At 35.3% G+C, this 12,123-nt stretch overlaps 1 protein-coding gene across 2 annotated transcripts; it reads left to right on the top strand.

The window, feature by feature from the left end:
- The first annotated feature begins 670 nt into the window (after positions 1–670).
- Positions 671–5,931, top strand: LOC105165690 (uncharacterized). Of its 2 annotated transcripts, XM_011084781.3 has the most exons (13): positions 675–842; positions 966–1,017; positions 1,127–1,216; positions 1,576–1,653; positions 1,742–1,816; positions 2,024–2,076; positions 2,620–2,770; positions 2,883–2,993; positions 3,632–3,755; positions 3,890–3,987; positions 5,053–5,191; positions 5,497–5,549; positions 5,679–5,931. In XM_011084781.3, exons 1-13 carry the CDS (start codon positions 739–741, stop codon positions 5,760–5,762), a joined length of 1,212 nt encoding a protein of 403 aa, XP_011083083.1. In that variant the 5' UTR covers positions 675–738; the 3' UTR covers positions 5,763–5,931. The 2 variants fall into 2 exon arrangements, with proteins under 2 accessions (XP_020550041.1, XP_011083083.1); XM_020694382.2 differs by lacking the exons at positions 5,497–5,549; positions 5,679–5,931 and adding an exon at positions 5,301–5,465 and having other exon boundaries at positions 671–842.
- The last annotated feature ends 6,192 nt before the right edge of the window (positions 5,932–12,123 follow it).

The following is a 12,123-nucleotide window of genomic DNA, read 5'->3' as shown; positions in this document are numbered from 1 at the left end:
TGGATGCTTTATTGGGCTCAAGAGTAATTCTTGGTCGAAATTTGGATAAATAGCCCCTTTGTTTATGTTTCTAATCTTAATTTTTAGTTTTAAGTGAAAAATATGTGTTTTCAAATTTGTATAAATTTTGTGTAAAATGAGAATATATTAGATCAGTCGGTGAGATTATATTATATTGAACTCTTAGATTAATGTATTTTCAACAAAAATATATATAAGTAAATATATTTTTACTTTTATTATCGTTTCAAATATTGAAAATAAAAACATAAACAAATATAAGTACCATATTATATATTATTTTACTATTTCATTAATATTGATTCCTTCTTTCTTAACTAAAATCTTTAAATAACTGATAATATATTCGAAAATGTTAATCAAATCCTTTATTATATGATTGAATATTTTTTTAAATTATACACTAATACCATAATTAGTTTAATTTATTCATTGTATTGAATTCGGTTCTACACAATTTTACTACAACTAATTATTATCCAAGCACGATTAGATTTCCTTAACAACGAAGTGATTATGGATAAAAATCTTTTTTTTTTTTTATAAATGAATATGGTCAATATTTTTTTTTTACAAAAATACTTTATGAATTAAAATAAATGAAAGACCAATATTTTTTATTATTATACAACAGAAAAAACAATTTCAAACTCAGCCATGAGCAACCACTCTCTCTTATTTTTCTCCATATCCTGATTCCTGTGCAGCTGACGCTGAATGGCGACAACAATGACACTCCACGCACATCCACCTCTGCCCGTACCTCTAGTCAAACCTGCATTCTCTTTCCCCTACCCGCTTCATTCTCCATCTTCCCAGAGGTACTTTCTCAAACATCATACCTACATTTCAGCTTCCTCTGAAGCCATATCTCGTGTTAATTGTCAAAGTAGATTTGCTAAATTTCTTCTATTAGCTTGATTTAGCGCCTTATGTTGTTTCAGGTTTAGAATGTCGTCCGCCTCGCTGCCTCCTCTCCCAGAAAATCGCGTTGTTGTAATTACTATGCTTCTTACGTTTTCACTAAGAGAATACTGCATTCGGTGTTTGTTTGTTTGTTTTTTTTTTTTAAATATGATGAAGTGGGTTCTGCTTGATTGTGCAGTTGGGTTGCGGAGCAGTGTCCGTCGATTTTTTGGCGGCAGTGGCTTCTTATCCGAACCCTGATGATAAGATTAGAAGCACCAGCGCCAAGGTGTTGCTATTTTACTTACCACACTAGTTACTGATACTGCTATTTTACTGGTTCTTTCATTTTGAGATGGATGTCATTTTATCATCTTATCTTTTTCGGTCCCTGCCTAAGTAATGCTATTACAAAGTCCCCTCTTGATTAAACGCTAGTTTGCGTTGGTCGGAAGTGGCCATAGATCAATATGAATTTTTTTGCAGAATTGTTCTCTTTTATGCCTTGAAGTAACTGTTTAACTTAAAGGAGCCTGGCACAGTGTTTTCACCAGGACAGAGATATCTCTTGTTTTTGAGCTCATTGATTTGGATATTATTATCATTATTATTAAATGGGTATGTATGTTTGTGTCTGTTTGGGGATAGCTTCAAGGAGGTGGAAATGCAGGGAATGCATTGACTTGTGCTGCTCGCTTGGGTTTGAAACCTAGGCTGATTTCCAAGGTCTGTTAATTCCTGTTGTTGCTCATCTGATATGGTTTGGGGATTCATGAACTTAATGAACAGTTTGAATGTGGCATTTATTCACTAGGTTGCTGATGATCCTCAAGGTAAAGGAATCTTGGAGGAGCTGGAGGCTGATGGTGTCGATTCATCATTTATTGTGGTAAGAGTTTGACTCATGAAGTTTTAAATTTTGTAATTTGCAATACTACTCTCAGGCTTGCCTTTGTTAACAGTTCTGCCTTATTACTGAAATTAATTAGAGTCTTTCGACAATTTGTAGTTAATCGAGCAGTTGTTATGAAGTTTGACGGCCATATATAGAGTTTACTTATGATTGTAATTTTATATGCATTCTTTTTGCTTTTAGGTTTCTGAAGGGGGCAATTCACCATTCACTTATATCATTGTTGATGACCAAACGTGAGTGTTTCAGCTTTGTGGCCTTATTTTAATATCTTTGTTGGTCTCATCAGACATTGACTGATCTGCCTGTGTTTATTCATAATCTCATTTTCCCTTTTTTTAATGTTTCACTTATAAAATCAGACGCCATTTGTTTCTCAGTTTTTGTAAAGTTATATGAGAAACTCTTATTTCTGGATCATGTTGTGATTGTCCCAATAGAGAAATCAGTAATTATGTTGAAATTTTTGGCTAGGAACTTAAAAGCATATTGGCACAAGTATAAGCTTGCTACTCTTGTAGCCTAGAGTTGCGTGCATAATGTAATAGAAAGTTTTCCCATTTGTGGGGCCATGGCTATGACCATCTAGTCCTTTTCTAGCATTCTGTGGCACTGAATAGCCTTCTTTACTTTCCATGAGCTGAACTATCCAACAGTTTTATTATGCCTTTTATTGAACATGGATGATGATAGATAATTAGTTACTTTACTTTAAAAGAAAGAGAAGTTCATACTAATCAATATGCAGCATCAATTCTATCATTTTTATTTTCTTACAGGAAGACTCGAACTTGTATTCATACCCCAGGATATCCTCCCATGATACCTCAAGAGCTAACAGAATCTAATTTGGTAGCAGCACTTGATGGTGCGAGGCTAGTGTATTTTGATGGAAGACTGCATGAGACTGCTTTAGTTGTGGCTCAGGAGGTGATTGTCACTGGACGTTTTCTTGTTTTCTTTAATTTGTCTTTATCTCTGCCAATTTGATAGTCGCACTCTCTTGAGAGTAAACCATACCTGTCTTAATTTTCCAGTGCAGGCAACTCGCCGTGGTATTCCTATCCTAATTGATGCAGAAAGGAAAAGAGAAGGGTTGGATGAACTTTTGAATTTGTCTAGCTACGTCATATGCTCAGCAAAATTTCCACAGGCATGCTTGACTGCTGTTATACTCTATTTCAGATATGTTCATCTTCTAAGTTGTTTGATTTAAATGATAAGTTGCATGGTTGCACCTTGCTGTCACCATTTGGCTGCAGTGGTGAGTCGCAGAATTCCCTGCTTCTGTAGACCGGTCTCTCTCTATTGGTGATTCAAATGGTCTGTCATTCATTGAGTGTTCAACATTCCATGACTGCAAACGTGCACTTTGTTTCAACTTGTTTATTTGTATTCCTTTTGAGTCAACCACCATTTTTGACAAGATGAATAAGGGTCTACTGAGCCATGGTTGATTTTACTTTAGATGGATGCTGCTGGTATTTGTTTTTTTTCTCTGCTTTCACGCCATATCGTTAGGTTATGATTAACAGTGTTATAATGACAATTCAATTGACTCAAATGTCACTTTAGAATTTTGAGTGCACCCAAGACTGTTGTAAGGGAAGACAAATAATTCGGAAGCTGAAACATTATTCTGATGCAGACATGCTGGGAATCTATAGCAAGGGTTTAGTATAAATGAGTGGGTGAACTGTCATGCATGCCTCTAAACTATAATTTCAATGATAACCTTTGGTATCTTATACTAGAACGTAAATAAGCTTCTGCCTTTTCTTTTCCTCATAGGCATGGACAGGTGCTCCGTCTATCCCCAGCGCACTTGTTTCCATGGTTCTAATGTTGCCAAATATCAAATTTGTAGTAGTCACATTAGGTGAAGATGGCTGCGTGATGCTGGAGAGGTCAAGTGGTATGTAAATATATTGCTGCTATGCTGTCAATTGTTAGTTGTTTCTTGAAGAGTTTGATGCTCAAGGGAATTTTGATGTCTCTACTTCTTTTCCTGTGTATCTTGCATATTATTTAACATTTAATTCATTGCAGAAAATGGTCTGTCTGAAGAAGTTGATGTGGATGATTTGTTGGAGACACTCAAGCATAAAAAGGATAGTAACTCAACCTTGCCAACATATGTATCATCGGTAATTTCCCTTTGCTAAGATTTTCTTTATCTTTCCCTTAACGATTTTACTTCCCGACATTATTGACAACTTTAGGTTTGTTGGTGATATTTCCATATCTCAACTCTCAAGGTACTTATTTAGCTTCAAGTGTTCTGTTATGAACGTGAGAAAAATAATGATTATTAAACTGCTTAGTGCATTGATGAGCTTGTAAGGCTTCTGTCCTACATCCTCTTGCAGAAAAGATTGATCTGTTGATCAACTACTTTAAGGGAAAGAAAATCACATTGCTTAACTAATAAACTTGATGTAGTTTCTTAAATAGCTTTTATTATTAACCTACTTGCTTCTCTTATTTACATGTGAAGCTACAGAACAAGTAATTCTATTCCTACAATGTCCCTATACCATCACTTGGAACATTTCTTACCTTTATTCTCAGCTTCTATAGAGGAGTTCAGCCCTTGAACGTCTAATGGCTTGGGCAATATGTTAGGATGACCTCTTCTTATTCGTTTTGAGAAGCATGTTTGAAGTTGAAGTCTGCTCAAAGACACGTGCATGACCAGTACTATACAGAAGAGTACCATAAAACTGGAATTCCTTCCCTGTACATCACCTGACAATTAATGTGCTAATGAAAGAGTTCATGTACCGATCACTTTCATATCTGATGTCATCATTGCAAAGAGTCTGCTGACTGATTCTCCTCCTGTGTTCAAACTTGATGTTAAACAAATTTTACTATGCAGTTGTTTTATGCTCTTGTGGTCTCTCTTCAGGCTTTCTTAGCTATATATTACTCAATAGCTCTCTTATAATTGCATTTCTTCTTTATACTTTTTTGTTCTATGAATATCAAATTTCTTCTACATTATGTTTGTTGAACATATATGGTGCTTTAGGGTAGAAATGCCAAAATTGCATGACATCGTTCATCTATTAATTACTAAATTTCTTTCTCACCATACATCTAGGTGTCATTCGCATTTTGCTAATGGATATTGAATATTTGAATGATTACTCATAATTTTATCTAAATTTGCCCATTCGTTTTGTTTGATGTGTGATTTTATATTTTAGAGCCAGGTGAAATTACACGCAAAGGGTATAGGGACTGTGGGCGGCAGGTTGCTTTTAGGAACAGCTGAAAAGATTCCACCCTCAGAACTTGTTGATACTACTGGTGCTGGTGATTCATTTATTGGAGCAGTCCTTTATGGTTAGTAAAGCAATAACTTTACTCTTTTTCTATTAGCCTATAGCACTTGTGCTTGTAGCTGAATCAATTATTTAGTTCAATTGAATCTGCTGTTTTCCTCCGGTCATAGCTCCATATCATGTCGTCATGTCTTTTTGCTGTCCCTTCAACATCCCTCATCCCTCCCCCCACAAAAAAATGCTAACCAAAGAAGGTCCTTTTCCTCAAGTTGTTTGACACAGACAGGTAGGACTCACTAAATTTTACCATACCGGTTTGGCTCAGTTGAAACTATATTTACCTTACTGTTGGTTTCAACTTTGTAGCCCTTTGTGCCAACATGCCGCCAGAAAAGATGTTGCCTTTTGCTGCTCAAGTGGTTAGTCCTAGCTTTTCATGGTGTCCAAACAGTTGAAATCAAGACTAAGTTACTACTATCTAATCTAATATATATGTTATGGCAATACAAGAACAAGCTCCTTACACTCCAATGCTCCTCAAATTTCAGGCTGGTATTGGTTGCAGAGCCTTGGGAGCCCGAACCGGTCTTCCACACCGCACAGATCCTCGGTTGAGTTCTTTTTTACTCTAGAGATCCCAAGTGATGGCCACAGTAGGAAAAGAACAGCAGCATCTTGCCATCAACTTGGTCTTTTTCTTATAGTATTCCTCACAGTGTTTTTCTGGACCGATATCCTTATATACCTCTTGCAATTCTTGCATTAAGACAACATTAGTATTTATTGAGATGGGCTTTTTGACATGCGCTCTTAACTTCATATTCAAATTGGGGTTAAGCCAAATAAAAGGCCTGCCTACTTCCCAACTTGGCAGTGATAATAACAATATAGAAATGAAAACATGGTTGTCTTGTCACACATTTTCCATGGTTTTCACGGTTGGGACCGGCGACGGAGAAGATATATCCGAGCCAATTATTTATTTATTAAAAAATTTATAAAAATAATATTTTTTAAGTCGTAATTTTTTTTTAAAAAAAAGCCGTCCATGACTCAAATGCGGATATTTTTTTTTTAAAATAGAGGCTGAGTCAGATGACATCCACCACCTCAAGTCATGGATGTCATCCACACCTTACTTTTTTTTTAAAAAAAAAAAAATACATTAAAATTATTAATGATAAATTTAAATATTATAATTACAATAATTTGTTCTAAATATTATAATAAAAATACAAATATTTAAAATGTCCGTCTGTTCCACAATTGCGTCTGTGGCGTTGATGTCGAGGTCTTCTTATTTTCTCGCCCATGTTTTTTATTGGCTCATTTTGTTCATTGTTATAATCACCATTAGAATTAATATGCAACCAACTTGATGATGCTGCAGAAATTAGACTCCACATTATCACGATATGCACTAAATGATGGGAATAAAATTGGTGAAATGTTATATCTTGGTGCATATGGTTGATTATGCCAGGGCCAAGGTCAAAATCTATATGTGAAGAATAGGTTTCTGCTTGGCTTGGCATATATGGAGCCGATTGGAACCAATTATCTTGTGGCGGTTGAGACACGTAGTAATCTTGAGGCGATTGAGGCGTACATACTGTAGAAGGACCAACTATATCCATCCCAATATCGTCATATTCAATTGAACCAATAGACATTCGGCTAAAACTTCTCCTTTGCCTGTGGGATGTGGTGGGAGCATTATCGGATGATGTTTTGTTATGGCTCATGTGTTAGGGCTTCCTTGATTATTTATATTCCATATGCGAAACGGTCCACCAATTGGTGGGTAACCTTCAATATCTAGTAGGCTAGATGGACAAATTGCTAAAAGGTTATTTACCTCTTCTATTTGAAGATTGTAGAAAAATAATGAATTCTAATGTAAAAAAGTGTTTAAAATAAAGCATGTGATATATATAAAACACCATAATTTGCAACACAGGTGTATCTCCAGGTTGGTATCCGCTTTCCACACACCTGTTAGTAGATGACGACACGAAATGACGTGTTATATTATTGTATCATTCCCAATACCCTCATTCTGTATCTTTTCTGTTAGAAATGGGTGGCCTTTGTACGATCGTGTTATATCGTCTTTGCCATCTAGTGATGTATTGTATGTGTTGCAGATTTCAATCTATGCCCGTACGATTGGAATGGGTGATCTTATGCAGGCTCATGTCCTAAGTATCTGCCGTTTCTGGAATATTTGCCTCATCCCCGAATTGGTGAAGGACCCGTTCGGGATGATGCATTTCCACTATTACATAGAATATTAAAGGACATGTTGATCTTCACAGTTAGGGGTTAAAATCAATTGCGTAGGCCATAAAATCTGAGTCTATGTCATACGGCTGCCAGACAAACTGTAATAAATAAACCGATGTAAGTTAATGTGCACTTAATTTCATATAGATGTATGTAATGTCTTGAATATAAGATACTTAGTCAGACTACATCTCATCCAATACATCTCTTATGACCCTGGCAGTTGTTGTAGTGTCCGAGTGAAATTGTGCTCAAAATTCCATATTGCATCATATGATGTTGCTGGGAGCAAAAGATTGTTATTTGTTTGGACTTGGCCCATATATACATGTTCCACACCAAGTCCAGAGCGAAATGAAAATACGTGATCAGGCCCAAATTTGCAAAAATAATATAAACTCGTGTTATTACTTTAAAATAATATTTGGCTACAAATTTAATAATTCAATATTACATGTAACAACTGTAACGCGCCACTAATTGCAGCTCTATCTTTGGTGCTAGCATTACATAATTGAGGTATAAAAATGTCAGGACAACACTGCCCCAACTGTAGTTCTTAGCTTCTATTATATTTTCTAATTCTGTAAAATATAGTAATAGCACTAGTTTTTCTGATGAATTAGGACATATCACCCTATCTAGTAGGAGCAATGCAACTGCATGTCCATACTGTACGATAATTTCATGCAGTATATTGGGAGTAATTTCGACCTGTGCTATGTGAGATATAATTGCATGAGTTTGCAATCGTGAATCGTTGGACGCTTTCGCACTTGGTCGAAAATCTAAATACGTCAGGCAGTATTCCTGTCATTCAAAGTTGTTCGGTCGAGATCAATCCCTGTCACGGGCTCGCCATCTATGGGAGTGCCTAGATTATTTGGATATCTTATAGGATAATTGTGGCTTCCCCTACACGAAGATGGAAAGTGTGTGTTTCAGATCGCTACCTCTCCACCAATGCTGTGATAAGATGACAATTATATGCAAGCTTGCCGCACCTATATCCGCTATAAAATTCTATTTGGTGTAATATTTGTTGCACACGAACATGAAGATTATGCTGATGGAAGTGGTGCAAAAAGGCACCATCCGCACGACTAGCCTTCAGTACATCATCAAGGTCACCATCAAGAATATCATCAGACCTGTGCTTATTGAGACAACACAGTTCCATCACGTGGACCATATATTGCTCTTCTATCCATTCGTAAAAATATATTTTTTTTAACACAAAATAAAATAATTGAAAATAGTTGAGAGTTGGTGAAAATGAAATAATTGAAAGTAGCTAAGATTTGGTGAAAATGAAATAATGGAAGGTTTTGAGTTGCTGAAAATGAAACAAAAAACGAAATTTATAGCAATTACAAGGTAGATAAGTAATTTGACAAGTCATATTAAATTGTCAAAACCACGCAAAAAATAGCGTTGCCAGTAAAGTTGACAACATTTTAAGGCTGACGTTAGCGGGAATTCCACTCTTGCAGCGGGATTCCCACATCATCTCAAACATTTGTGAGATTTATATCTTTATTTTCTTCTAAATATGTTGATTTCATCTTCTCGCATAGAAATTTTTATGTATTTTGATGGTGAATTATCTAGCGATGGCTGGTCTGTTACATATGATCAGATGCCTACTGTGGCGATAAGGATACCTCGTTCATCAACTTATGCTCAATTTTCCTATCAAGAATTTTTATCAGAAGATTGGTGTTGATAGCAATGAATACTTATTGAAAGTATCTACAAATTATTCATGTCAATATATCTGTTGCATTAAAGAAGCTCTCATACAAATCAAAGATGGCGATACTTTATCATTTTTCTTGGACCTTGCCGCTGACTTTCCCATTATGGAAGTATACGTTGAATCACAATAAATTCATTTGGAGGTTAATCTACAAATGAGCCAACAGTGGGGAGAAGTTAACCCACAAATGAGCCAACGGTGGGGAGAATACATGGCGCTTTTGGTTATCCAAGGATTCCCTTCTAGTTCTAACATCGATGATTTGGCAAGTTCTTCTAATCCAATTTTGGTACAGGGTACTTTTAATCTCGATTTTTATGCAGGCACTTCTAATTATGACGCATCATATTATACTCTGAATAATGTCGCTATTACCCAAGGCTTGGAAAATTTTGATATCCATTACACAGGGCCTACCTAGTCACATATTCACGTATTTGAAAATTTTATACCCACTGAGGATGATGCAAAAGACCTTATTGCAGACACTTTTGCAAATTTTTCAGATGGTGCTTCTGAACCAGATAAAGTGGAATGTCAAATTTTGCCCGAAGATGGACTAAAGGATGTTGACATAAATGTTATGGCTGAAATTGCACAATGTATGTCATAATCTTCTGAATCGGCTATAGCAAACAAAATTACTCAGCAAATATTTTACCGCTCTATACCATTTTTTGAACAAATTTTCGGAGATACATGCGGATTCCATTAATGTGACAACTTTGAAGTATGCAAAATTTTATAATACTAATGGAGACATGCTTGATGTGGGAATGCTTTTAAAAAATAAAGAATAGTTAATAGAAGCGGCCAATGATAACTCGATACGATATGCACGTTGCGAATATTTTATAACTGAGAGTTTGAAAGCCAAGTAGAAAGTGGTTCGTAAGCACAACACCACGTATATATATATATATATTTGTATCGTATAAGCATACATAATTAGTTGATTGATTAATTTTTTTTCAAATATGTGGTGTAGATGAGAGCTTCGAGAAATTTTAAAATCAAAGATTGGACGTTGGGCAATAATCAAATATGGGGGCGACCATACATGTATTTTAAATAATATATTCTTCGAACATGGTAATTTAGACAGAACTTATGTTGCTTCTTTGCTTTTAGGACATGTAAAATGCAACCCCGCATATGAAATAAAGCATGTCATTCAAACTGTGAAGGACCATATAGGGTACGACATACCATACCAAAAGACATAATACAGTTTGAAAAAGACATGTTAAATTATTTGTGGTACATGGAAGAGCTCAGTTATAAAGCTACCCAAGTACATGAGAGCTCTCCAAAAATATAATGCAAGAGCTATTGTTGAATGAGAACACAAACCTTTCTAGTGGTCAACCGGTGAATATGTGATATGATATGTCTTTTGGGCGTTCAAACCGTGTATCAAAGGGTTCCAATTCAGTCGCAAAATTATTAGAGTAGATGAGACCCATTTATACACAAGTACAAGTATAAAATGTTGATTGCAGCTGCCATGGATGAGAATCAACTGATACTCCCTCTTGCATTTGCAATCATCAATGAAGAATTATATTCATCTTGAAAATGATTTCTTCAATAATTTAGCAGACATGTTATAAGAGGGCGATGTGGGATGTGCTTTATTACAGACTGTCACCCCTGTATCATTAAAGCAATAAGCCAAAGTTCGGACTTTGTGCCACCTCACTGAGTGCACTAGTATTGCTTGAGGCACGTATGTTCTAATTTCAACAGTCGTTACAAAAATGTAGTATTAAATGATTTTTGTAGGAGAGTTGGCTCTGAATATCAAATTAGAAAGTTCAATCGAATTATGGAAGGAACATAGAGCCGAAAAATAGATGCAACATTTGCATTCTTAGACGAGATTAATAAGAAAAAATGATCATCTGCTCATAATGGTGGATGACGATGTGGTACTTTGACGACAAACATGTCAGAATGAATCAATGGAATTCTGAAAGGGGCTCATCGCCTACCGATGACTGCAATAGTTGAAATAGCGTTTCAATGTACTGTCCATTATTTTTGTGCCAGGGATGCGAAGAGTCGTGCAAAATTGAGCAACAACCAACTACGGACAGATTTTGCACATAAGATGTTCACATGTTGGCAAGAAAAAATTATTGAGCATACGGTCACCAAATACCGTCACTATCAACAGTTTGCCTCGGTCGTTACAAAACGCCAGTATAGACAATGACTCAACATCCATGTCGTTAAAATTGCCAATCGAGAATGTTCATGCGGCAAGTGGACTCAATTTGGCATCTCTTGCTCTTATGCTAAAAAAGTATGCGCTGCATATAATATTAATATTGCATCAATGGTTAAGGATTATATGATATGATGGCTTACAGAAATACATATTCTACTACCCGTCACATTTATGTTATAATATTAAAAAAAACATTATTTTTGTAATAAATAAATAATTGAACCAAATATATCCTGAAATCCAACCCGTGGGCTACGGTTCCAGGGTGTCTTAAGACAAGCAACGACGTGCTGCGCTATTGTGAAATTTTTAGCAGAGAAAATATGTATTTAGACCCGATTAACATCATTTTGGGTGTGTTAAATTAAATCCGTATCCCTCTGAAAGTTTGAAAGGTTGGTTGCTTGCATGCATGCTCACCACATTCTCTTCTACTTTTTTCTTTTTTACTTTGAGTGTTCTCATTTACTTGATTTATGGAAAAATAATAGAGAAAATCAAATAATTATGCTCTATTTTCAAGAATCCACAGTTTAGTTCCAATATAAACACAAAATAAACTTCATTATTAAAGTGCAATTTAACATAACCACACGGAATAAATCTATTATATTATTAATATTAATAAATCCCTATCAATTAACTTATTTATTTCAATTCATATATTTTATCTATAATTCTCTATACAATTCACAGATATATATATATATATATT

The sequence above is a fragment of the Sesamum indicum genome, linkage group LG6 (assembly GCF_026168435.1).
Source record: "Sesamum indicum cultivar Baizhima isolate 11 linkage group LG6, ASM2616843v1, whole genome shotgun sequence".
Classification (NCBI taxonomy): Eukaryota; Viridiplantae; Streptophyta; class Magnoliopsida; order Lamiales; family Pedaliaceae; genus Sesamum; species Sesamum indicum.
The sequence above is the reverse complement of the archived record's forward strand: the minus strand, read 5'-3'. Positions and strand labels throughout refer to the sequence as shown.